This window comes from Centropristis striata, chromosome 12 (assembly GCF_030273125.1).
Source record: "Centropristis striata isolate RG_2023a ecotype Rhode Island chromosome 12, C.striata_1.0, whole genome shotgun sequence".
Taxonomy (NCBI): domain Eukaryota; kingdom Metazoa; phylum Chordata; class Actinopteri; order Perciformes; family Serranidae; genus Centropristis; species Centropristis striata.
The window spans coordinates 28,339,887-28,367,355 of record NC_081528.1 but is presented as its reverse complement, the minus strand read 5'-3'; the positions used below and the strand labels follow the sequence as shown (position 1 = coordinate 28,367,355).

The window sequence follows — 27,469 nt, the reverse complement described above, 5'->3', positions numbered from 1 at the left end:
CAAAATAATAGCAGTCCAATGTGACTAACCAGATTAATCCAGGTTTTTAGTATATTTTTTATTGCTACATGGCAAACAAGGTACCAGTAGGTGCAGTAGATTCTCAGAAAACCAACAAGACCCAGCATTTGTGATATGCACGCTCTGCAATTGGCTGTGCAATTGGGCAATTAGTTGAAAGGGGTGTGTTCAAAAAATAGCTGGTAAATTGTTTGCCATGTATATCAATAAATATACTAAAAACCTGGATCTGGTTAGTCACATTGGACTGCTATTATTTTGAGCACTACTGTAGGTCAGATACATTAATGAACCAAAGATACCGCTTTGCTTAAAAGGTACTGCTGTTAATACTTTTACTTGGGTACAATTTTAATACTAAATGTCTTACTTATTATAGCCAATTTTTATATTGTGACATTGCTCCTCATACTCACACTCAAGTAAGTGATGTTAATATTCCTTCCATCACTGATTTATTCACAAAACAGCTTTAACACATTAAATGGTGGGACTAATCATCAGGTAAGATTACCTGTTCAGTGAATTATTTAACACAATAAGATCAAACAAGAAAATCATATTTAATTTCAGTTCAGATTTGATCCATTTTTTACAGTGCAAACCGGCAGAAAAGAAGACAGAAATGTCCCAGCACAGGTTTGTTCAAAATAGTGGCATGATATGAAAGACCTAATGGATAACCGAGCATCCAGTCCCAGTAAGGCACCTGCAAAAACTTTTACTACCAATAAATACCTGTTATGTGTTGGAAGATGCTTGATGCTTGGAAGACATGACAATGACGGGAAAATGTCTTTGGCTCATGAAAATCATTCAGATAATTCCCTGTTATAATTTGAACAATTCTACAGGGCTGGCTTATTAATACACCAATTCAACAATCATACATTCCCTTCAACTATAGAACAGAGTCATTCATTGGTGTGCTTTCCCTTTTCATAATGGATGTCTATGATACATGTTTATAAAGAGAAAAGTAAATTACTATTTTCTGAGCTACTGTAAGAGTAATTAGAAAGCAGAATGTAACACTGATAATGGGAAAAAAATTAGCAAGGGGATACAAAAGTATATTTTTTCATTTCATATAATGCAATTGTAATTCATTATTTAGGGACTCATTCTACTGATGCAAAAATAACAGTCTTTGCTTTGTAATCATTGTGCAAGTAAATTAAACCGTTTCAAAGCCTGCGGGCAATAGAATACCATTATTAAGACAAGAGACAAAGTCATTCAGATGTGTGTGGTTGCAGTCCAAGTATGCAATAATATACATAAGTTAACGTAACCGTCTGGCAAAGTAATAGTTTGGAAGATCATATAGCAGCTGATGCATTGATAAGAGATGAGAAGGAGAAGGGGCTCAGCTTGTAGCCTGATCCGCTGTAGAACTTGTTCTGAAACTCCACCCTGTGTGAGAGAGAAGCAAAGTCAACATGCAACAGAAAATAAAAACCACAAGGTAGAATACATTATTGTCCAAACAGTCCCATTTCTCTACAGCTCTTTACCACCAATCATGTCCAGTTTATTCTACAGTGGACATAAAGCTGAATATTACTGAATTACTATATTTCTATTGTGCTAGTTTTAAACTACAAAATATATTTACGGCATAGTTTATAATACAAAACTGAAACATATATACCTCAATTCCAAAAAAAGCCTTACATGTTAATATCTAACAGAATATGATCATTTGAAAGAGTAAATATTTATGTTTAAACTGATTGAGACAAAGTTCTCTGTTTGCAATGTAATGTCTTAAAAGTTGTCTCCTTCTGTGATTGATGTTTGTGCTTTTGGCATCTTATAGTAACATAAATAACCAACTAACCCCCTTAAACATGGACTAACTAAGACAATCACATTTTTAACTCAGTGCAGATAGTCTTATTAGTACTTTTTAGTCTCTTTTTATTTATTTTTATTCTCCTCCCTCCCATTCTTACCAGTGCAGACGGAGTGCGTGCAGGAAAGCTGAGAGTCCCTCCATAACCAGCAGGATGGAGATGGTTAACATAGCAAAGAAGGCAAAAACCACAAAGAGGACTACAGATCCCACATAGCCCTGCCACTTCAGGGCAATACGCATCACCATCACCCACAGCACCTCCGACAGCTCTGTGGAGACACAAATAACTCATCAGACAGCCACCAGAAAAGCATCCATCATGTGTGAATGAATAACTGGCTGGAAAAAGAACAGTATGAGTGTGTTTGTTTTTAAAGAGGAAGTCGGTTTGTGCGTGTGCATCATGTGAGTATGAAGGTGTGTATTGTGTGTGTGTCACCTACGTGCGTGTGCCAAGCTGAGAGCCCAGAGTCGGAGGTAAGAGGCGGTGTTGGAGATGCAGCCCAGGCAGTACTCTATGGTGTGGATGGCCTGATGCATGAACACGTCTGCAGCATCAAACTCCTGCAAACAGTACTGATTAAACATTTCTGACTGGATTTAATCTGGTTTGGGCATAAACTTATCCCAGCTTCTCTCTTACCTCTTCTTCAGCGCCTCCTCCCTCCACCTCCCCCTGACGAGTGTTGATGGAGCCTTCATCGGCCATGAGAGGACGTCTGTCATCCTCCTGCTGTTACAGAGAGCCAGAAATCTGTCAGAAAATACATCCAACTCTAAAATAAAAGGGTTAAAGTTCAGTGAAACACAGACTCACCACTTGACGTCGTCTTCTTTTGAATGTGATGTATTCATGCATGGGCTTCCCGAGCAGCAGGACCGGGACAGAACACAGCGCCAGCACCACCAGGATCTTCTGCACCACAGCCTGCACATACAGAGTTACAGGACCGGCTGTCACACTTTTGAGCTCACTTTAGCACATCATCTTGGAGTAAACCACCTGTGTTTCTGCATGTATTTATCACAAAAAGCATGCACTTTAACCTCTGCAAACCCTATTTACACCTTATTTCTGCCTCCCAGGTATTCACTGGTTTTAGTTTATATTAGTGCAGTATGAAAATGACTCGATACTAACTCAAGATTAATATATTTCATTGACCTTTTGTCAAACTCACAATGAACAATTCAAACTCCTAGAACCAATAACATCACTTAACTGCAATTAATGTGTACTGGGCTTCCTTTGACCAAGATTAATGAAATTACAGATATCTGCACTATATATCCAGTCTACATATTAAATGTTGAAATGGCTTGCGATAGTGTAACAGCAATGCATTCACAAGCTAAATTGTTATAAAACAAAACCCAAAGCTGCCGACTAGCTCTTATGTTGCTTAAACATCAAATTTTGGGAAGTATTCAAAAGAAAAAGTTCCTCTACAGAATCCAGGAACAATCTGAAAAAGGCATCTATAATTGGTAAAAGGCATCTCTAAGGTGATTTTCATACTGAAATTACAAAATTAAATAAACCAGATGATTTTCCATAACGTGGGAATATGCATTCATTAATATAAAAACATAAAGGCTGTTGGACAAATTTTAGAGCATGAATTGAAACACTGATATGTTCCTTTTAAGAAAATGAACAAACCACACACCTGTCCTTCGTAGAGCTTTGGGTTGTCAGGGTTGTCTGAGAAGAGGAACATGTCTATGAAGTGGATAAGTATACTGGGAGCGATTCTGGACTTGTCTGGGGTGTAGGCGATCCACTTGAAGATCACCATGAACACCAGGTAGCCAAACAGACACAGCATGAAGAACAGCTCAGGGATCAGCACGAAGAACACACTGCTCATCTGACCAAAGTGCCTGGAGAAAACACCAACAGTGACGAGGGAAAGAAGGGAAACGAGGCCATGTGAAGGGACGTCAGATAAATGTAACAATAACAAGAAGGGAGGTCTCTACACATCGCATGATTACTGACCAGTAGTTAAAGAATGACAAGCAGACTCCAAAAGTCATATGAATGACACCGATGATGACGGACATCTTCATCTTGTAGGAGTTGAGGAAAGTTAGTTTGTTGTTGGCCAGACCCCAGACCTGATAACGACACAGAATAGAGCGTGAGGATGGATGCAGTGATAAGATGACAGCATTAGACAAAACTGAGTTGGGTTTATGAGCGTGAAAGACGTACCGGGTCAATACCAAACGGATACGGGGAGGTGAAAACACCCGTCGTATTCGGATCCATCGTCAAGTACTGGTTCCCTGCCAGGACTGATGCACTGAAAGAAATATCATACAATCAGGTGAGATTGATGATTAAAAGCTTGTGTGAAGATCAGAGAAAACAAAAGGTATGAAATGTTCTCACTTCCATATGTTGTTCTCAAACATCGGGCCGACGTGCCAGGCCGAGTCGAAGGTGTTGAGGCCTCTGCTGAAGCACTCGTTGTAAATGGCCCCCGTGTAGACCGAGAACAGCCCCATCAGCAGAATCAGATACCGTCCTCCAAACATCATGGTCCAGATCTGAAACACACAGGGACAGATTACGGTTTAATTTCTGTATTTAATATGCAAGATCACAAACATGTTTCAGCTCTTCCAATTCACAGACATATTTCACATGTTCATCACTCCATAATATACAGACTCAGTAAAAACACATTTGTTACTCTCGTTCTTAAAAATTGTAATTCTAATACAGCTCTTTACGATCAATCCTGTCCAGTTTATTCTACAGTTCTAATACAGCTGAATATCACTGAGTTACAAAGTATCAATTTCGTGCTGCTCTGACCCTTTTATGGCGCTATTTTCAGACTATGAAATATATTTACGGCATTTTTTATAAAACAAAACTGAAACATGTATACTTCATGTAAAACCTCAATTCCAAAAAAACCTAACATGTAAATATTTAGCAGAATGTGATAATTTGCCAATCTTTTGTAACTTGTATTAAATTACAGACTGCACAAAGAGTGAATATTTTATGTTTAAACTGATGGAGACAACATTCTCTGTTTGCAATGTTATGTCTTAAAAGTTGTCTCCTTCTCGGTCTGTGCTTTTGGTATCTTATAGTTACATACATAACCAACTAACTCCCTTAAACATGGATTAATTTAGGCAATCACTTAGTTGCTCTAGTTCTTAAATATTGTTATCCTGATTCTTGAATTGATAAATGTGTCCAACAATTTTTCATAACATGAAGGTAACAAGACATTTTCATATTTAAAACACTCTCCATGTCAACTACCCCACCCTATATCTTCATGACTAAATAGATGATACAAGAAATATAAGCAGCAGTACAGCACAGAGCAGCAGGTTTATCAGGAAACATCTGACAACAGATTATGCAAATATATAAACGAGGGCCGGGCCTTTAACGCGTTAATTAAGATTAATTAATTACACAAAAATTAACGCATTGAAAAAATGGACGCATTTTAATCGCACTTATTTTCCACCGCAGAACGTTTCTCACTGGATGAGTTTCAGGCGGACCGATTATACTGGAGCACCAACTAGCGTTCATGAGTTCAGACAACAACAAACCACAGTGAACATGAAGGAAGAAGCTGATGAGACGCTTTGGTTGGCCCCGTGGATGATGGGACATTTTGTTACAAAAAACGAACGGATGGAAGCGTGGATAAGAGCACGGTTGTGTGCAAGCTATGCCACCTCAATGCAAAACATATAGCATAGTTTACATATAGTTTACAGAAGGTCTACCCACCTATAGGCTACCTGAATTTCTGAAATGTACTATATTTCTAAATATGCTATTGCTACACTTAATGGCAAAAATTGCACTGGTCTGTTGGACTTGAACAAAAATAAACAATATTTTTGTTGCTTAAGCTTATGTATTCAGTCATTATTTAACGGTATACTTAAAAAAAAAATTACTTCTCACTGTTCTCAGGTCAAATATTTATATGCGATTAAAATGCGATTCATTTCAATTAATTAATTACAAAGGCTCTAATTAATTGGATTAATTTTTTTAATCGAGTCCCGGCCCTAATATAAATTTTATCAGCTGACATTTGCTGTATGTGATTCGTTCTCGGACAATTTTGGTTGTTGATGCGGTCCAGAAATGGGTTCCATATTTTCAGGAACTAGTCTTGAGAGTGAATTTTTCACAGTAAGTAGGGTTTAGCTAAGGGATTTGTACTCACTGGCTTGTCACTCAAGTCTTAAGGTGTCTTAAGTGTGTTTGGAGGTGGCGCACCCCGCGTGAATATCCTCTTAATTACCTCATTTTTGTTGTTCCTGAGTTTGGGGTCCTTCTCCTCCAGGACCATCCAAAGGGCAGCCAGAGTCATCAGTAAACCGTGACCCACATCCCCAAACATCACAGCAAACAGGAAGGGGAATGTAATTATGGTGTAAACCGCTGCAGAGGCAATGAAAGAAAAGACATACGAGTTTGAGCAAACACTGGATTCCACTTTGAACATCTGATCTTAAGGCATTAATGGAGAAACCTTTCTACATGCTCTGCAGACATACCTGGATTCACTTCACGGTAGCTGGCCACTCCATAAGCATCAACGATGTTCTGGAAACCAGCTGTGAAGGAGTTGATGGGAAACAGTGTGGGTGGAGGAGTAGAAGAAGGCAGGCGGTTGTAGAAAGAGTCGACACCACTGCCACTCTTCCTCTGAGGATGGAGAAGAGGGTTGGGAAAAAGTTGAAAATAGTTTGATGTTTACTTATTTCAAGCCTCATCATCTAGACTCTGTTTGTCTTACCCCTCCCTCTCTCAGAGCGCTCTGCAGCTCAGGCAGCTTGGCGACAGGACACCAAGCCTCAGCAATCAGACATTTGTCTGTGACGGAAGGGCTGCAGAGATTCAAAACCATCTGTACCGCCTTACACTTCTGCACACGAACTTTCCACTGTGGCAACACAGCCACCGCCCGCATCAGCAGCTGCTGCAGGAAGGACTCGGTCTGTGACAACACCTGAAGCAAAGGGAAGTGAAAGGGTTTTAGAGGTACTGAGCAGATAAAATTAACCCACATTACTGCTATTTTTGTGCTTTCTAGTGTCTTCAACTGTGCTGCGGGCATTAGGAAAGAGAGGGCAAATGCTGGTGATTGAATCGGTGTTCAACAAATAGTGCTCTGTGCTTTTGTAAACATGCACTACACTCACTGATTTGATATCTTCAATTCTGCCTTGAAGTCCCTGAAGTATCTCCTCTCTCTCAGTAGTGCTCTCAGGATATGCAAATGTCTGTGTGCGGAAGCTGTGAGGAGGGAAATCAAAAGGTTCAACAGACATTGTAGTACAGAGATCTACAGTGAAAAAAATAATAAAACTGATGCACAGGTTAACCCACCAATCACATATCTTCTTGACTTTCTGTCCGATCTGATCTCCCCAGTATGAGATGAGGAACACTGTCCATTGCACCATTTCACCCTGCAAATGAAGAAATCAGCTGTGATAAAAAGCCCATAAGAAAACTGATTAGCTGTGACAAATCATCAGAGACTTTGATTTCTATCTCTGGACCATAATCCTGTCTTTCTGTCTCTCAGTTCCCACCGTGTCTGGATGCTCGAGTCGATCCTCCATTTCTCTGAAATCCACAATAATATAACCACGACATGCCCGCCATAACAACCGTTCAAACGAGGGGACTTTCCAAGGATGGACCACTCCTGCCACAAAACTGAGAGAGAGGAGACACAGTGGTAAATGTGTTTTATATAGATAAAAAACATTAAACAGTTAAAGGATGTTTTATGAGATGAGATCTACCTGAGGTGGACATCTTGGCGGTTATCAAACAGGCCTTGGCTTTCCAGTACCGGTGGTGGCGCCTGTAAGATGAATAATCTTATATCTGTCAATGCGAGTTATTATATTGGGAAACTCTTTGAAAATAATGACAAAGTATGTCAAAATAATGATTTTGTATCTCCAAATCAGAAGCTTGCTCAAAAAATGACTTGATTACTTGAAATACTAATTTTAGGATTCCAATAAATTAACAGAATCTTTTATTTTTCTTCACAAGGCTCAGTTTTTCATCTCATCTTTTTCTTTTAATGGCAGAAATGGGCTTTCATAGTTTGCTCCAGCACAATATATTAAAGAAAGGTAAAAAAAAATTATGCAGGAATTGTTGCAGAAATGTATATTTCTCCCACCTGTGAGGCTGTGAGAGAGTGCGTCCTGGTCAGGACTCCTCGGTACTGACAGAGCTGGATCAGCTGAGCCCGGAGGCTGTCTCTGTTCCTGGACACCTGGAGAGACACACAGTCAGGCCAAAGTTCAGCCTCTTTTGATTGGGGGTATAATGAGATGACTGAGGCTTTTCTTTGATTCATCATCCCATCATCTTATCAGCCTTGTTTTAGGCGCTCACCTCTTTGAGCTCTCTGGCCAGCCTCTCGCTCTCCTCCTCTATGGTGATGAGTTCACGTGGCTGAGGGGCCAAAGGTGTCGGGCACGGTGGAGGGAGGGGACACTTCATGGGTGGAGACAGGGAGCGACTGATCTCCTGCTCCAGGAAGGCTGAGGGGCAGGGAAAGAAGGTGAGGAAGGAGAATCAAAACATAACCAGTAAATAAAGAAAAAGGATGTAAATAGAGGTGGGGAGCAATGAGTCAATACTAACTTAAAGTTTTTTCAAGTTCCTCGCATCGCCTGACCTCGCCGACAAACTTCCTCTGAAAGGCGTTCACATTGGGATTTAACTGAAACGCGGAAGAGAGAGGAGGAGGGTTACTCATGTTCATCAGATGACAATAATTTGCTGTGACTCAAAGTAACCATCCACCATTCACCATCTGATCTGAACTCAGATTCAGATTTAGAAATGCTGCAGATTCCAAAGTGCATTCATAAGAAAATCACATTCAGTTTTAAATAGATCAATTACTGTGTTCTGAGAATGAGAGTAATGATCAAGGGCTTATAATATGAGCCAACATGCAAGCATTTTAGGCATAACAGGAGGCAAAAAATAGTTGCACATGGATAAGTATCCTGGCCCAAACTGTAGCGGTCTAGTTTAGGAGACATTTGTATTGGAGCTTTTCACCACAAGATCATGAACCACAAGTTTAAGTTACTCACATCTCTGAATTCAACCAGGCCCAGTTCTCCCAGCTCACTGACACAATTGTAGGCCGAGCCAGACTGAAGGAAGAGCTGCACCAGGCAAATCTCCTCACTGCGAAACATGGAGCCCATGACTGCCTGCGTGGAAACAAGTCCACATTAATACATTACCTGGAAAATCTGCAAAACAGCCAAAGTACTGTAGTTTATAGTGAAATGAGAGACTGAAACAGAGACAGACAGTAAACAGTTAAGAAAAAGTTCACAGAGGACATTTTTCACGGTTAGGACAATAAAAGCCTCTCTTGTGACAATGCAGAAGCTAATGAGTGGAAACTGAAGAAAAGGGAAGCATCAAGATCTCCTGACTGTGATGATTGGACGTGGTTTCCATTATTGCACAGGCATGTTTCTGCCAATATTACAAGCTTACCATTGTTCAGTTAAACCCCTCTTAAGAACACAAAAAAAGCAATTAGTACACATAAAAAGTATACAGTAAGTTGCCAGTCTATGAAACGGTTTCAGAGCGGTGTTAAGACTCACTCTTGGGCTGCAACTAATGATTACTAACATGATCCATCAATTTGTCAATATTTTCTTGATTAATCATTTGGTCTTTCAAATGTAAAAAAAAGAAACAATAAAATTAATATTTAACAGTTTCTCCAAGTCCAAAGTGAGGTCTTTAAAGGTTGTTTTTAGTTTAATATGAAATTTAAAAATAAAAAGGCAGAAAATGTCTATTTTTGAGGGACTGAAAACAGCATTTTCAGCCATGTTTGCGTGAAAAATTACTTGAACAAACATGAATTATCAAAAAAGTTTTTGACTGCATTATTTTTTTCTGTCCAATCGCTGCAGCTCTACTTAACACCTCGAATAATTACAGTTTAGTTTCCTTCATAAAAGGTGGGCTGTTTTGCATCGCAGTTTTGTCAGACTGTTTTAGCTAGGTGTACCCATTAACTGACAATTAAGTTATGACATTAATAAACATTATCTAAATCAACACTGGAGGGAAAATGACTAACTACAAAGACATACATGCAAGTATAAAAAGGGAAAACGTTTACTTCAACGAATAAGCAGCTTCAGCACTATACTGTCGGTATGACTGTGTCTACATAGTTTTTTCCTTCATCATCAGAAATAGAGCAATAAGTTTCGCTTTTAGTGGCACCACATGACAAGAAAACAGGTCTGAAAGAATGGCAGGCACATTTAAAAGTGGATCATTAAAACGTTCAAGGAAGTATTGTGTCGATTAATTTGGGGAATTCCGTTCAGAAAAAGAAAAGTAGCACAAGGTTTTGATTTATTTCATGACAATAGCGGCTCATACACGGTGAATAGAGATAGATAACAGCTTTATGTGACCGCAGAACTAAGCTGAATATGAGATTGTTTTCTCACCTGTCTGAATCCTAAATCCCGCTGGACTCCGACCCGCTGTCCAGCCCCGTACCGACGGACACTCCGGTGACTGTGAACCGGGACAAACCAAGCGTGTTTATGAGAAGTTCTCGGCTCAGTCTCACACACTTCCCGTTTGACAAAGTCACGTTACTCCGGCCTCACGTGACGCCTGGCGTTCGTCTCTCATTTGGCCACGAGGGGTCGAGATCCACTTAAATGGCGGTAAATAAATAACATTTAAACGTTAAAGGTCGGATTAGAGTAGAGATGAGTAGAGTTTAACGTCAAAACGTTTGCTTAATGTTAAACATTATTGAATCACGCTTGGTTATAAATAATAAGATGTGTGATGAGGTTAATGATGACATCATAATGACAGAGGAGGCATGACTCTCATTAAGATTTGTGACTGGAAATACACTCCTCTTGAAACTGCTGCTGTAGATCCAGCTTTTGCATTTATTTTGGAAGATCATTGTGTGGAAAACCTATAGTGGTGAAACACACTGTCGAAAGAGAGTGGTAACAAAAATATTAATTACAAAGTTGTGTCACTGTCCCTTTATCTAGCTGTTACTTTGTTCTATGCAATGTGAGAAAGCAGGTAAAATCTGTGATCCTATCATCACTAACTACTACTAATACAGGTGTAATACAGGTGCTCAATAAATTAGAGTATCATAGAAAAGTTTATTTATGTCAGTAATTCAATTCAAAACGTGGAAATAACACATTATATAGATCCATAACACACAGAATGAAACATTTCATATCTTAATTTATTTGATTTCTTCTAATTATAATTATTATGGCTTACTTTTAATGAAGACCTAAATTCAGTGTCTCAGAAAAAAAATAGAATATTACAAAAGACCAATTAAAAAAAATATGTTTAATATGAAAATGCTGGCCTCTGAAAAGTATGTCCCTCTACAGTCATGGAAAAAAATATTAGACCACCCTTGTTTTCTTGTTCATTTAATGCCTGGTACAACTAAAAGTACATTTGCTTGGACACATATAACAAAAATAGCTCATAAGAGTTTGAGAGCTGATATCTAACCATTTTCCATGGTTTTCTTGATAATGATTTTGGTTATTATCAAGAAAACCATGGAAAATGGCTTAATAATACACCCCTCTATGAAACTGCTGCTGTAGATCCACCTTTATTTAATTTGGAAGATCATTGTGTGGAAAACCATCAGTGATAAAACAAAATGTCGAAAGAGAATGCTAACAAAAATATTAAATACAAAGTTGTGTTACTGTTCCTTTATTTAGCTGTTACCTTGTTCTATACCAGGGGTCGATATCCTTTACTAACTAAAGAGCCATTGTTGGCCAAAAAAGGAGAGAAACATATCGTAATGGAGCTGCAAACCTTATTTTGAGCCTTACAATGAAGATGAAACAGCCTACTGAGTCTAAATGTCATAATGAGCATTTATTAGTATGATTTTTGATTTTGTGAAAATGCAGCCAGGACCCAAGTGCAAATGAGAGGCTGGACACCGAAGAAATATCTCAGGAGATTTGGAATTGAAGGGAAACTCAAAACTAGACTTAATGTAAAATTTGGAGGTTAAGATGCCGAGCCGCAGACTTTAAGCTATTGTGCACATTTTAGTTGACTAAAATGTAATGCCCTAAATAAGAAACACATTTTTATAATTGAATAGAATTACTTTGAGCTCACACCAACAGTCAATGGAAATTAAAATGTAAAGAAATAGAAAAGAAATATAATTTGGTATAAATTATCTACCCGTTCTATAGTGTGAGAAAACAGGTCAAATATGTGCTACTATTACTAAATACTAATATAGGTGTTTTGTTTTGTTTTTTAGATATGAGGGTATTACCCATTTTATCTTTATACAATAGATTAAAAAAGGAAATTTGAGATTAATGTTGAAATAAATCTTGATGTAATGCTAGATTTACGCAAAGATCATACCAAAATTGAAATGCAGTATATTATACAACTATGCAGGCCTATTATTTCTGTATTAATGGATGCAGATGATATAGCACTTTTTTTTTAAAAAATCTATGACCTTTACGTTTTTAAACAATTATATGATCCATATCAAAAACTCTGACATTATGTGTAAATGTACTGATACGGGTTTGTCTCATTTTGTTTTCCATTTTTTAAATTAAATCATTTGAATTCCTGCAGAGGCTCCAACTGTGATCTTTATCTTGATCTGACAGACAGATGAATGGCCATACAAAAGATATTTTATTTTACTGTAAAAGGGGCAGAGTTGCAACAGATAAAATAGCAAGTCATGAGAAATATACAATTAAGGGGGGAGGGGGGGAGAGAGACAAGTTTAAAAGGAACAAAATGAAACAAGAAATGAAAGTGAAGGGAGATTAAACAAGACTTTTTTTCACAGAGGAACATGAATCTCACACCTGTTCATTTTCTGCTTAGCTGTACATCAATACAGATGTATTTTCAGCTTTCCCTAAATATACTGGAATAAAGAAGGTCTACATAAAGATGCAAATCATACTGTTGCCACACCAATTATAGTCCCCAACAGTGTACTACAACACTTTGGAGTTGTATTACAACAACTTCAGACCCTCACACACAAAAAAAGAAAATACTACAGCAAAATCATAATCGCTGGCAAATCAGACAGGAATATTTCACTGGCTTCTGCATCTCATTTCACATCATTTACATTTTAGACTTACAATGCCGACAAACATGTTATCCTAACCATGCTGCTGTGGTTTAATATAGCAGACACTTTCATCCGTGGACATAAGGACTAACACACTAATGAAGCAAAGTTAGCGGTGATTTTTTCTTCACTTTCTAAAAATCTGTGTCCACGATTGTGGCTGCTCAGACACAGAAACCATTATATCCTCCTCCAGTTGTCCTGAAAGTATCCTTTTCTACAAACTATAAAATTTGAGACTTCTGTCCATTCCTGCGGAGGTCAGGAACTGAGCGTTCTCTCCAAAAGCCACGCCGGTCACTAGTCCTGAGTGGTCTATAATTAGAAAGGCAAAAGATAGATTAGATATATGACATGCATACCTGATAAACATTTGTAAACAGTATTTTCCCCACACTCACCTGTGAAGTTGAGGACCTCAGACCACTGTTTGCAGATGTAGACACGGATGTCAGACCCTCCCACCGCCAGGTAGGTACCACTCTGGTCAAACACGAGGGACTTCACCTTTAACAGAAAAAAAAAAACCAAGGAAGTAGGAATGAGAACCAGAAGCACAGAGGATCGATAACACAAGATTGGCAGCCAGACGCAGGCAGCTCCACTGGTTGCAAAAATAAATCAGATAGTATAAAAGTCTGGGAAAATCACCCTTCTCAGTAAATATTTTCCTAATGAGTTTATTGTCTTAAGTTTCAAGGCTTCTTCATTATAGTACAATGTTCATTTGCTAAATTGTGGTCCCGTTTAGAGTAAAAACACACAAGACATCTACAGTCAAGTTTTAATGCTAAGCTTTGAAAAAAAGCTAATTACACGGTGGCTCTAGCTTCATATTCTTAACACTAGAACTGTCGATTTGAAAGAATGTTTCGGATTTAATAAAGCAAATAATTCATTCAATAAAAACGACATGCCTTTCAGCTTGAGACTTTTACTAAAAGTTTGAGTTTTATGTTTTTCTAAAGCTTAGAAGTTGATCCTGCCCTAATAATATAAATTAGGAGCTATGAGGAGATAATGATTGCACGATGCATTGAAAAGCAGAGCCAAATCAATCTTTTCAGGCAACAAAACAATTCCCAAAATGTCAAATAACCGCAATTCCTTACCTCATAGTTGTTGTCCAGAGTGATTGTCTTGAAGTTCTTCAGTTTCCTCAGATCCCACAGTTTCAGAGAGCTATCCTGGGCACCTGGAGCACAGCACCAGAGATCAGTGTTAGGGTAGTAAAACAAACAATATACAGTTCCAGATCCCTTTAGTGCAAAAACAATGGCTGAAGATGCCAGTTGGATTTTAAGAAGGATATATGTTTTTTTCCTGCAACTTTGCAACCCTATGTAGCGCTTTTGCACGTAGAAGTTTAGCAGCAGTTACGTAAAAGTGCTCTTAGTATTTCTAACCTGTGGCCAGATAGTATCCATTCTCAGAGAAAGCAATGGAGGTGACGGGACCAGAGTGGCCGGGGAAGTTGGCCACGTTGGTGCGCTCCTTCAGATCCCAGATCTTGATTTGGGAATCAGCCGTGCCAGTGCCAAAAATGAGACCATCAGGGTGGAACTGAGCACAGGTGAGAGCTGTAGAGGGCAGACAGAAACATTACCACCTGTAACAGGAGGATTTTTGTTCAAAAAGCTACACACACACACACAAGTTCACACAGAGGCACTTACCACAGCCAGCACTTTCATCAGTAACTTTGGTGAGGACCCGACCAGTCTGGATATCAGAAAAGGCCCAGTACTGCAGGAGAAGGAGGAAAAACAAAGTTAGCGAGGTTAACCAGTAAATCAATCACTTGTATTTTCTGTCAGTTCACACACCTGATCCTCCGAGGAGCTGAGCAGGTAGTCCCCAGTAGCATGCAGAGAGAGTCCAGTGACACCGGCCTCGTGGGCACGCACCACCTGGACACAGTTGCCTCCGGTGACGGACCACACACGGATGGTGTTGTCTGGAGATGCAGAGAAGACCACGTTCTGGAGGGAGAGGGACACAACAGCACATCATACTCAACATAGATCGGAACAATAATGAAGACAGCAGTCACAGGATTAGCCTGTTGGATAAAGATTTGACTGGTTGAAACAAAGAAAGTTACCTGGGACGGATGGTAAATGACAGAAGTGACCTTCTTGGTGTGGCCCTTAAGTGTCGCCACAATTTGTTCCTCGTTCTTGTCAAACACCACCACGTTTTTATCAGCTCCACCTGAAGAATACGAGATGGGTGATATAAAATAAAAGCAGACAAAAGGCCTTGTAGTGCGTTAACTCATCACAAAAACTTCTGAAACTGAAAGATGCAGCAGAGTATTGGATGAAATCAGTACCGGTGAGAACTTTGTTGGTGTCTGAGGGACACAGATCCAGAGCCAGGATACCAGGGACACTGGCACTGTGAAGACCCTGAAGCCATCAAAGAGACACATGTTGACACCATGTACATCAAGTCAATGAAACAGCTCTCTGATTTTAAGTAAATAAAATGTACATGTACCGAAAGTCATTTTATTTAAAGTCAAATGTTATATTGAGGTTTTTAAATTTTAGTAATCTTATTTATGAAATCAGATTTAATCTTTTTAGTCATAATTCAACATTCTTAAATTAATGTAAGTCGTCAGTTTGCTTTTATGCTTTTAGTTTGCTGCTTGACCGCTCCATACAGGTGCATGCCTCTGTGTGCACCAAGCGAGAGAGCCAACAGTTTTTTGAATGCAGTGAAATGCTGTTTTGTGGAATGCCAACAAAACAATTAACTGAAGTAGAAAAGTGAGCAAGACAAAAACATGCAAATTTTAGAAATTACTCATTTATCTTTCTTCAATAAGTTTTGCCTTTTGAATCTATTCTTTTTCTGCAACTGTGCAGAAATACTTGCTTCAAACAGAATGAATATACATGGACGAAAAAGTGCAGCATTTAAATTTTGATTTAGAATTCAAATCACACAATTTGATGCAGCTCTGAACAAAAACAAAAAAAGCCCTGGAAAAAAAGGAAATTCATACTGAAAAAGACAGAAATCCACACTTACAGCATGGGAGGCCACTTGGCGGTATTTGCTGAGATCCTCAGCTCTAACAAGCTCCTCTGGGACAGTTTTTCCTCTCTGGAAAGGTAGAGTAAAAGGAGTGCAAGTGTTTATTCAATTGTACCACAACAGTTATAGACTTGTGGTAGAACATGTTAGCTGAACGAAAGGGCAATACAACACCTTCTTTCTTTCTGTAGTGAGGATGGTAGCTTTGTCTTGGAGCTGCAAACAGAAAAGAGGCATATTGAAACACATTTTAGAGCTGCTAATTGAAATGGAAAGTTTAAATCCAAATAAAGACTAATGTAGATAAAACAAAAATATACATCTTACCTTCTGGATGATCTCTGGAGTCATTCCAACCTGTTCACTAATCTCCATGGGCTCTCCACCAGCACCCTGTGATACAGAAGAGATGTTAGGAGGAAGTACGGCAAAAGATTATGCTGAGCATATCAGTCCAACATCTTATTGACTATAATTAAAAGGAAATCACTCACTGCTGCCGCTGGCTGAGAGGCAGGGACCGCCTGAGGAGCAACCAAACCAGCCTGGGGTTTGAGCGTGGCGAGAGCTGCAAAACAAAAGACCATGTTATAAAAACATGCTCCCACAATATTATATTATCTATGAGTCTATGTTGGTGTGGAGCAGATTCTGGAAAGACTTGATTGTTTATAAGCCGTTCCATTTGCTTTACAGGTGGAATTGTGTCCTACAATAGAGGGCACACAAACTGCTGTCAAACCCACCTTCTCTCGCAGCAGTAACCTCTTTGGTGAGTCGAGCGATGACTCTGCAGGCGGCATCATGTTGGTACAGGGCGTGTGACAGTTCTTGGCGAGTAGTCTGCAGCTGTTGCCGCAGGGTGAAGCTGTGAAGCATTACAGCATCCTAAAACAGAAAGGAGGAAAAAAGAAAATGATGAAGGAACTATTCTAATCATCTAAAAATGAAAGAAAAGGAGTAAAAGGCAGCTCGAAGCTTGTTTTATAATACTGACACTTTTGCAAATTATCAACTTGGCTCTACTAAAGCAACTGTCTTTCAAAATATATGATACATTTGGCTTTTTCTACCATTAAAAAAAAGGTTTTGAAAGAAAAAGTCACATTAATCATTTCTCCTTTGCCAACTTGTCATGGTTAACAATACTCACCCACTCATCTTGAAGGGACTTGAGAATGGCAGGAATGCTCGTTGCTGATGGAGCCTTTGGTCTAATAGGATGGGACACTAAAATAAAAAAAATAAATAAAAAAACAGTGCTCATTTGAGTTTAAATTAGACTTGCTGCAGGATAGACAAGACCAGTCATACAGGACTCTACATTTGGGAAATCTGTTTATTTATATTGACGGGAGTACAAACTAATGTTTACCTATATCTTTGTTTAAACATAGCCACAGCTAAAACAATTGGCCAGTCAACCAAAAAATTAACTGACAGATATTGATAAATTATTTTTGAAGCAAAAAATAACAAATATTCTCTACTTTTAGCTGCTCAGTTGTAAAGAGTTCTTTTTTTTTTCTTACAAGACAGTACACTAAATACTTGAGTTTTAAAATGCTGGTTGGATGCAACATGGAATATGATATCAGACCGTGTGAGGCCTCAGGGACTTGTGACGGCATTTTCATCATTTAATGAGACTAAACGGATGGGAGGGTGAGGGAAAAAAGCAAGCCATAGAGATGTATTTCTGCTTACATGGAATATGTCACAAACAACATATGCCATTTTTATATGGATTATTTCTCAAATTACCAGAAAACAAGATATATCGTGATATAAAACATCACAGCTATAAAATTACCTATATCGGGATATAAGATTTTGCTGATATTTGCCTGCCCTGGTAGAGGTCTTGTGCAAAGTAAACAATAATTCAGTTACCCCATTTGCACAAGTCATGTCTCCTCCAAAATGAATGCATAAGGGAAAGGTGGTAAACTAACGAACACTTGGTGACAAAACAATTACATTTTATAAGGCTTTGCTGGGAAAAGAATCCCGACATTGATGAAAATAATTTGTTGCAATCCCCAGCACATCTCCCAAAATTAGCTAATAAGTTACAAAAAACATAAAATGTGATATAACTAAAGCCTTCTCTCAGTTGCCACCTTGCGAATGCATTTTCATACAACAACCCAGCAATGAATCCCAGCTTCCTTTACGCAGGCTGTAATGTCCGGGTTTGCTCTAGAAAGGTGTTCATTCATAATTTCAGGAGTGGTTAGGATAGTTTGTGTTGAAGTTGAATAGCACCCTGTGATACCCCGTGGATAAACTGCACTAGTTTAAGCTAGCTGTATCATTAGCTAATGAAGTGAGTGTGGATCTCGCAGTAGTTTTACCTTTGATATCTACGAGCTGCTCCTCAGACAGCGGCTGTCCGTTCATCGGGTCGGTCCCATTCTCTGCGATGTACTTCTCGATCAGTCTGCGCTCAAACACCTGGTTCGACACCGGGGAGACACACGGGTGCTCCGGCACCTCGTTGGAGACTGCATATCGTAAAGTTACAGATTAGTACGAACCACAATCACAACCAGGACCAGATGAACTATGAAAAGAAGAAGGCGGCACTGCGTGGCCGCTAGCGTTAGCTACATTAGCTAGTAGCATTAGCGCGGTGCCACACTGCCTCCGTCATCTCAATGAATTCAACTTCACTTACTTGCACAAACCAAAGACATCTTCCCAAATGAGTCCTCAGAGTCGCTTCTGGAAAATCAATTATTCTCGTCCTATGCTTTGATAGTTATGACCGGTAATATACACTTTCCTTATGTTTTGCTCAAATTTAAAGTGGCACGCTGTCCTTTCATTGCCGCTACAAACGGGCTTCTTCTTCTTCGACGCTTTCTTTCGGCCTCACAGACTCAGAGGCGCTCCACTGCCCCCTGCCGCCGGACAGACACCATTGCTCTCATCAACGGGTGCCATACAAGTCAGCATTAACGTTACAGGAATAATAAACTGTGTATAATAATGAAATAAATACGACTATGAAATAAATACATCTGTGACAGCCATGTAAGTATGTTTTTTATATATAATGTATGTATGTCTATTTATGGATGTATATAATGTCTTATTGTTTTATTAGGGCCCGAGCAGGCACCTAGGGATTGTAAACCTATGCCCAGAGGGGAGGAGCTGAAACTCTGTGTGCAATGGATGGGAACTGTCATTTAAAATTGAACCAGTAATGCGCTGTAATTGTTTTGTGTACAAGGTCTCCACGTTGAGCTGTGGCTCACCAATCAGTCTGCTAGACCACTTTACTATTTGGTTGACTGAGTTTTTATTTTTCAATGAGAGGTTGCCGTCGGGGTGTGTACGTTACAGGGGCCAGTCTATACCACCTCTATGAATTTGTGTTATAGTGTGGCCACGGTACCAAATATGAAATTAGACTGCCACCACAGTGCCACCTAGGGGCCGATCAATAAAACCTTAAAGGGTTATCCTCAGGAGGGCATTGACAATAATTGTACCAAGTTTTGTATAATAATGCACACACTGTCCCTTTAATCCTCATACAGTGTCTGAAGGAGGACTCTTCACTGATATGTACAAGTTAGAAGAGGCAGGTAGCAATGGTGGAAAGTAACTATGTACATTTACTCAAGTACTGGACTTAAAGTAAAATTTTGAGGTACTTTTATGTACATTTTATGTAACTTTATACTTCTACTCCACTACATTTTGAGACTTATATTGTACTTTTTATTCCTCTACATTTAGCTGACAGCTTTAGTTACTTTTCAGGTCAAGATTTAAAATGAAAAACATGATACATTTAAAATGATTACCCATTTTTATAAATTAAACCACTTAAAAGTTTATTAGGTAGTTAAAATGAGCGGAGTGGAGTCATTTCACAGTGTGGTATTAGTACTTTTACTGAAGTAAAGGATCTGAACACTTCTTCCACCACTGTCTTTTTTACTTTTTACTCTTTACTTTTTTCTTTACCTTTTTTTTTACATTTATTTATTTTTCTTTATTTTATTTTATTTTTTCTATTTTTGTTTTTTTATTTTTCTATTTATTTTTTTATTTTATTTTATTTATTTTTTATTATTATTTTTTTCTGCGTTTCTGCGCGGCCTTTCCGGCTTCTGCGCATGCGCGGCTCTACTGTGCTTCAGCGCATGCGTGGCCTTTCTGCGTTTCTACGCATGCGCGGCGTTTCTCCCGCTTATGCGCATGCGCGGCTTTTTCGCGCAGAAGCGAAAAAGTCGCGCATGCGCATAAGCCGGAAAGGCCGCGCATGCGCAGAAACGCAGAAAAAGTAATAAAAATAAATAAAATAAATTAAAAAAAAAAGAAAAAAATTAAATTAAATTAAATTAAATGTAGAGGAATAAAAAGTACAATATATGTCTCAAAATGTAGTGGAGTAGAAGTATAAAGTTACATAAAATGTACATAAAGTACCTCAAAATTTTACTTTAAGTCCAGTACTTGAGTAAATGTACATAGTTACTTTCCACCATTGCTACCTGCCTCTTCTAACTTATACATATCAGTTAAGAGTCCTCCTTCAGAAACTGTATGAGGATTAAAGGGATAGTTTGTGCATTATCATACAAAACTTGGTAACATTAATTGTCAATGCCCTCCTGAGGATAACCCTTTAAGGTTTTATTGATTGGCCCCTAGGTGTTACTGTGGTGGCAGTCTAATTTCATATTTGGTATCGTGGCCACACTATAACACTTAAGGCAATGAAATTCATAGGGGTGGTATAGACTGGCCCCTGTAACGCACACACCCTGACGGCAGCATGCCCCGACACGCGTGTACTGCGAGGGCCTGTTCAGTACTGCTTGCAGTCCTAGTTTTTATATCTTTTGTAACTTCTGTATCTTAAGCTGCTGTAGCGACTGACTTTCCCCACTGTGGGATAAAAAAAATTCATCTTAAACTCATCTTATTCTAACTCTGCCCCATTGATTTGAATATAAAAACATGGAAATAAAAATAGCCATTATGAAATAAAAGTCCCATGAAATAAAAAAAAATGTGGCCTTCCTGACACCTTTACAATTCATAAAAAACACCAGGTTAATATTTCATTAATATAATTCTTAGTTAATGCCAATCATACAGTATATTGGAGAGAAAAAAATCTAAAATGTCTGTGTTAAAGATATATTTTATTTATTTTATTATTTAAGACATTACATTTTAATAGTCCAAAAATACTTTAAGGGTTATAATTAAGGTTAGCCCAACTTCTTTTGTCACTTGAAAGATTAGGTGATAAGATATTATCCTGTACACAATATTCATAGATTAATAGGCTATTGCAATATTTGGTGGAACATGTTACATTTCACATAGATATCACTACAAGTACCTCAAGGGCAAATACACAATATCATTGCAAAATATCACCGAACAGCAGAGCAGACACTTAACTTGATGATTAATTGTTGCATTAAGAGATTGGTAACATGATGGATGGAGAAAAACAGGTCAACTAACTCCATATTACTGTACAGTACTGAAGAATTCCCTTTTGCAAACATCTGTATCACAACTCTAATTTCTACATAGCCCTAGAGATCACATCACAAACACACTCGTACCAACACTCGGCAAATACAGTGCAGATCTTTCTGGTCCTGAGGGTCTGGAGGTAGGTAACAGCAGGAGATTTCAGATGCATCATCAACAGTGTCAAGAAATGTGTAATATGAGACAGAAAGGCTAATGCTCAACATATGCTTCAGAAATGTACATGGAAAAATTACATGCAATATTGATACCAAACTATTTAAACTAGGCTAGGATGCAAAAGGCACAGGTGAGGTCATTCTTTTCCAAAACAGATTTCTCCACATGAGAATCCAGTACTGTAGTTTTCTTCATGACTTCTTCCCTCAGCTCCAACTCTTTCCGTTTTATAAGAAGTTCAGTTTCTCTGAGGTGTAAACACTGCAGCTTTCAGAGGTGTCCGTGTCTAGTGGCAGCTCGGAAAAGTATCCTTGTGATTTGCTCCACTTTTGTTTATCTCCATCCTTCTTGATCTGGAATTGAACACAGTCCTCAGAAGAGTGGAGGCAGTCTGAAGCCCCAGGCATGGAAAAGGAAATCCTTCTCTCCTCTTCATGGTTCTGAGATTGGTCCTGCTAGGAAGGTATTAAAATAAATTGTAAAAAAAAATCAGTCTGCGACATAAAAATACTCACAGCTGGAGTGTAGTGTTACCTCAGTAGCTGCATTATGGTGAGGGGAGCTCCTGGCGGATAATCTTCTTGCTTCCTGGTTCTCAGCTCTCGGAGTTCCCACCCTAACTGGACTGTAACTCTGGAAAAGCAAAAGGCAGCACACAAACAAATATGGTACATGTACGCATACAATAGTGTTGGCAAGAGGTAAAAGCTGCTGACTCATTTAATTCTGTCTTACGCTATGAGTAGGACTGGCTCTCGGGGTCCATTTTCTTGGTGTTCCAGGCTGCTGAGAGTGACTGTAGTATCCTGAGGGCTGAGGGCTGGGCTGGCTGTAGTCCTGCGCAGACAAACACACAGAGACACATAAAGGTCAGCGCTGCCACTTGGTTTGATGACAGTCTCAAAACCGATTTGATGCGTTATCATGACAGTGGGCCCCAGGGCGATACACCTCACTACCTCTCCTATGTGGAGCATGAACACAGTATGGGTGCATCTGCATATTATCAACTAGTTTATACAGGTTTATTATTTATTCTATCTCTCTGTTTGTTTTAGTTGCATGTCTGTTCCAATTAAAATCAGCATTTGAGCAAAAGAAGGTCTCAGACTGCTTGATCAAATGGAATCAAGAGGCTTGATATGGAAGCTTTAGGAGATGGATTAATTCACATATGCAATAAAGCTCAGAAAGCGTATATTTATAAAGTGTTAGACTCCGGCAATGGCCCTGTCTGTTAATGCCATATGGTTATTTAATCTGTTCCCTGTAAACTCCCCACATAGCACACACGATCGATTTTGTCTCAACTGGATTCTTTATTGGATGGAGCTCTAGTTTTCTTTTTCTTAGATTTTTTTAATGTATTAATAACCAGAAAAAATGTGAAAACAACAGGGAACCCCATAAAGACAATCTGATGTGTTAAAATGTGTAATAGTGCAATATACTGCACTGTGTGAGATGCTGAGATAGAATAAAATAAAATATTAATTGGGGAAAAAGTAAAATGGCAATGTTTCATATAACTGCTAAAACACTAAAAGGAGCCAAGACCAGATTTATTTTTAGAACATGACAAGAAGTTACAAATATAGACTGAGGAGCTCCAGGCGCTCCGGTTTGTATGTGGGTGTATTTGTAGATTTCTGTCTCTTTGATATAAAATTGCTTATGTATTTTTGTATATTGTCTGTTTTTATTTAGTATGCTATATACCTTCTCAGTGTCTCTAATAATGACCTTTTTGTGTCCTTAAAAAGGTAATTATTATTATTATAATCGTCATCATTATTATTATTATTATTATTATTAGACTTCATACATACATTCGGATATCCAAACAGCTATCAGCTACAGAAGAGCCACTAACCAGGTTCTCCTGATTTCCTCACCTGGATGTTGACCCTTGGCGGGTTTGTTGGTGGCGTGCGGTTTGCTCTGAGGCCGGTGATGATCTGCGAAAGGCTGCAGTTTGGGTATCGCTTCATGAACAGGATGAAACCAGCCAGTGACACAAACATCCCAGAAGGGACAGTGATAGATTTGAGGAGTGCTCGCCATCTGCCTCCCTTTTCTAGAGAGTGAAGACACAGAGACGAGACGGTTATCAGAATGAATGCGAGGAAGCGAAGAATTCAGATGCAAACCAAAAACTGAAAGAATCCTTACTTGGCGAAGATGACTACAGGTACTAAAGGCTGTAAAAACTCTGTATTTTGTTATTGTTTTGATTAAGAGACTCTTAGCGGCAGAAAACTACATATTGTGCATGAATGCATGCTGTCACTCACCAATCACCTGCAACCAGGTGGAAGACACCAGGTTGCCATCTCCATCTCTGATTTCGTACACCCCATCATGCCTTGAGGTCAGCCTCCCGATAACGACCTCGTTGACGGTGCCGTTTCTGCCCAGAGAGATGAGGCCCCTGTAGCGCATGTCATGGTCCGTTATATGGCCCTCACGGATCAGCTGCACAGGGCCACGGGGGGGCTTGGGGTCAAAGGGGCCCAGGGAGGATTCATCAGGGTATCGGGTGGGGGTGAATATGAGATGGGCATGAAGGACAGGAAGAAAGAGGGGCAGGTTTAGAGACTCCTTGGTGAAGCGGGTGACATTGAAGGAGTGCCCTGCACCCACATGTGGGGTCATGAACACAAAGACAGGAGTGCAGAATGAAGGAAATGCGACGGTATGAGAGGGTGTCAGGTGGGAAAAGAAAGATAAAATATAAATGTTATAGCTGACAGGATCCTAAAGTTAAAGAAATTAATCACTCAGCTCCCGAAAAGTCATCCTCTCATCTTCGGTCACTGCTCACCGCGGACAGTGAGGGTGCTGCGGGACAGGACCTTCCCCCTGCCGTCTCGCACAGTGTAGTTGCCTTGGTCTGCTTGCGTCACTCTCTCAGCCACCCAGACCTTCCCGTTCCTCAGCAGCCGGCCCCGGCCCACTTCGCTGGTCTCAGGGTTTGTCCGGTTCCACAGCACAACTGGCATGGCCTCAGGTGGAGCACCCCGGGGAGAAAACTCCAGTAGAGAGCCATTCTCAGGAATGCTGTGCTCAAAGTTCTCCCCATAGTTTCTGTGGTAGGACTTAATGCATTCTGAAGCAGGACAAAGGAGTGAGGGGTGACAGAGAGGTGGAGAGAATGATCAGAGTGGTGGAAATTAAAGTGCTGAAGGCATGACGTATCTTTATAGGCCAGAAGTTAGCGTCACACTGTTTCCCTTTAGAGTGTATGCTACTTCAACTAAGTACATATCAGAGGTAAATATTGTTCTGTTCATTCAAATAAACTGAAACGTTGCTTTTTTTTCTATAATCACCGTAAATCTCGAATTCTTTTGATCATAATAATTGCCTTATGAAAATCTGATTTTATGACAGCACTTCTTGTAATGTAGCATTTCTACATCAGTTTCAGCCAATCAAAAAGATGCATTGGTGACGCATTGTAAAAAACTTTGATGGATTTCATTAAAAAAAAAGAGGAAACCTTTCTACCTGAAACAGTCAAATGAACAGTCTCGTACGTGAATCCAGAAGCTAGTTTGATGGCGTAAAGTCCCTGATCATCATGAGCCACTTCTCTGAGGACAAGCATCTTATCTCTGGTCCACTCAAACCGCGGCTCCTTTACCTGCAGTTGCACATTAAATCATTTTTAAAAAATCTGTGCACACAACTCAAAACAACCAAAAGCAATGGAACACTTTCACTCACAGTTGTTTTGTCCAGCAGGACGCGCCTCGGCCCGTCATGGTCTGGTGTAAAAGTCACCGTTCTGGATGTTGAGTACACAGGCAGACGAAATTCCCTCCCGGAACAAACCATCTGGGCTTCCTCTCTTTCACCTGTAGAAGTGGACAGAAAAGTCAGCATCCTATTCAGGGAATATGTTTTGCAGGTGAAGAATATGTGATGATATGTGATGAAATGTGGCCTTGGACTCACCCAGAACGACCCAACCTGCAGGGAGAGCAGAATTAATCTGATTATGTGTTAATCGTCTTAGTCACAATGCTCAGACCTCACACCAACTGGAATATCACTTCACTATCAATTATGGCACCACTTTAGAGTTTACAATTACACTTTAAAAGGTGTTTCTTAATCCTTCACCTCCAGTTTTTCCCGTGGAGTGCCTCAGGGGTCCGTGCTGGGCCCTTTATTACTCTCCATTTATATGTCACCTCTAGGGGATGCCACCTTTTATCCTGACTTTGTTTTGGTTTGCGACCCTCAAATGGACAGTTTAACCTCTAACTCCCTGAAAATGAACTGTGGATTATCTGGCCCACAATAATATTAATCATTGTTGATTTGAGATGTGGGCATGAAGGACAAAGAAAGAGGGACAAGTGCTTTCAGAACAAAAAGTAAAAGAACTCATTAAGTAGGATAGTCAATATCATAATGTAAGAATGTTAATGTATATTATATTATTTAATCATAGTTACTGATGCATGTACACATTACTTCAAAACCAAAGCTGGTAAATTCAGAAAGACTGGGTAGATTGTGAATGTCACCAAGGGATAAATAAAGTCTCAACTTTATCCATAATAATTAGTCATAATTACTGTGTTGATTATATTTCAGATTATTAATCTGAACCTGCATTACAAATAAATGTATCAAACAAATACAGCTAAAAATGTTTAATACACAAATGGAGTAGAAGAGTTAAGTGTTATAAAATGAAAAAGCTCAAGTAAAGTACAGTGCTTGAGTAAATTCTGTAAATTAAAAGTGTCACCAATATTATATTCATGAACTTACCCACAGCAAGAGGAAGAGCAAAGAGGGCAGTGAGCAGGACACAGGAGGACATCTTCACCTGTCAAGACAGACCAGATTGTCTCATGTACAAACACAGTGGACAGATTGTCATTCATCCCCACGCTCCTCTGAAAACAAACCGTGGGACATGAAATCATCAATCAAAAAGCTACACAAGGGGGAGCTCAAAGACAACTGTGCTGATGTTTCTGCAGAGCGGTACATTTGATACGACGTACATCCAAAATGCATCAATGTTGTAAGAGTGTTCCATGACGCCCTTTCTGCTGTCTGAAGTCATGTCCACTCAAGTGTCCAACATGTTTCCAAGCCATGAAACAACATTATAGCGCTGCAGCGAACAATTAGGCCGCCAATTATTGATAATGTACAAATAATCATATAGGCCTAGTCTTTGAAGCATCTAGTCTGAACTCACCTGCAGGATGTGTGAAGAATAAATCCACCGCTGGATATTTGTGAATGTTTGTGCGGATGGGGATAAGAGGATAACAACGTCCTCTGCAGAGCGCGCATGGGCATTGGTCCCTTTCTTTTATTTATGGCGATGGTAAGTGGTATTCTCAGCGGCTGCTGCGCAAGATTCGTCACATGTTTGCGTTATTCTTTGAGTGTACTTACGCTTTAGCGCTAGAGAGTGCACAGATATAACGTGGGCTCTTTCTGACAGGCTGTGTGCCAAGTCTAAACCTAAAATGATCTTAGGAATTTATAAAAAAAAAATACAAAAAAACCACGACGACACATACAAATTTATATTTAAAAATATATGTATTTTCCAAGA

General features: G+C 39.3%; 3 protein-coding genes across 4 annotated transcripts; all 3 read right to left on the bottom strand.

Annotated features, from left to right (window-relative positions):
• Positions 1 to 560: 560 nt before the first annotated feature.
• tcirg1b (T cell immune regulator 1, ATPase H+ transporting V0 subunit a3b) lies at positions 561 to 10,571 on the bottom strand. 2 transcript variants are annotated; one of them, XM_059345858.1, is made up of 21 exons: positions 10,427 to 10,571; positions 9,026 to 9,148; positions 8,565 to 8,643; positions 8,313 to 8,461; positions 8,095 to 8,190; positions 7,703 to 7,764; positions 7,487 to 7,613; positions 7,278 to 7,360; positions 7,091 to 7,184; positions 6,685 to 6,897; positions 6,443 to 6,593; positions 6,187 to 6,326; positions 4,281 to 4,438; positions 4,101 to 4,191; positions 3,885 to 4,003; positions 3,553 to 3,766; positions 2,700 to 2,810; positions 2,526 to 2,615; positions 2,326 to 2,446; positions 1,980 to 2,151; positions 561 to 1,437 (listed from the first exon to the last, which is right to left on the bottom strand). In XM_059345858.1, the coding sequence occupies exons 2-21, from the start codon at positions 9,140 to 9,142 to the stop codon at positions 1,344 to 1,346; spliced, it is 2,481 nt and encodes an 826-aa protein (XP_059201841.1). In that variant the 5' UTR covers positions 9,143 to 9,148; positions 10,427 to 10,571; the 3' UTR covers positions 561 to 1,343. The 2 variants fall into 2 exon arrangements, with proteins under 2 accessions (XP_059201841.1, XP_059201842.1); XM_059345859.1 differs by having other exon boundaries at positions 9,026 to 9,144; positions 10,427 to 10,525.
• Positions 10,572 to 12,658: 2,087 nt separating this feature from the next.
• prpf19 (pre-mRNA processing factor 19) lies at positions 12,659 to 19,037 on the bottom strand. Its single transcript, XM_059346935.1, has 16 exons — positions 18,863 to 19,037; positions 18,540 to 18,689; positions 17,336 to 17,412; positions 16,929 to 17,070; positions 16,677 to 16,750; positions 16,510 to 16,575; positions 16,357 to 16,398; positions 16,177 to 16,251; positions 15,470 to 15,545; positions 15,239 to 15,348; positions 14,961 to 15,116; positions 14,811 to 14,880; positions 14,541 to 14,714; positions 14,247 to 14,329; positions 13,536 to 13,641; positions 12,659 to 13,449 (listed from the first exon to the last, which is right to left on the bottom strand). Exons 1-16 carry the CDS (start codon positions 18,879 to 18,881, stop codon positions 13,352 to 13,354), a joined length of 1,518 nt encoding a protein of 505 aa, XP_059202918.1. The 5' UTR covers positions 18,882 to 19,037; the 3' UTR covers positions 12,659 to 13,351.
• Positions 19,038 to 21,345: 2,308 nt separating this feature from the next.
• LOC131981761 (uncharacterized) lies at positions 21,346 to 27,202 on the bottom strand. The gene is made up of 11 exons (XM_059346210.1): positions 27,104 to 27,202; positions 26,665 to 26,722; positions 25,837 to 25,851; positions 25,606 to 25,736; positions 25,387 to 25,522; positions 24,701 to 24,985; positions 24,171 to 24,509; positions 23,772 to 23,953; positions 22,612 to 22,713; positions 22,411 to 22,509; positions 21,346 to 22,331 (listed from the first exon to the last, which is right to left on the bottom strand). Exons 2-11 carry the CDS (start codon positions 26,714 to 26,716, stop codon positions 22,104 to 22,106), a joined length of 1,569 nt encoding a protein of 522 aa, XP_059202193.1. The 5' UTR covers positions 26,717 to 26,722; positions 27,104 to 27,202; the 3' UTR covers positions 21,346 to 22,103.
• Positions 27,203 to 27,469: the final 267 nt, after the last annotated feature.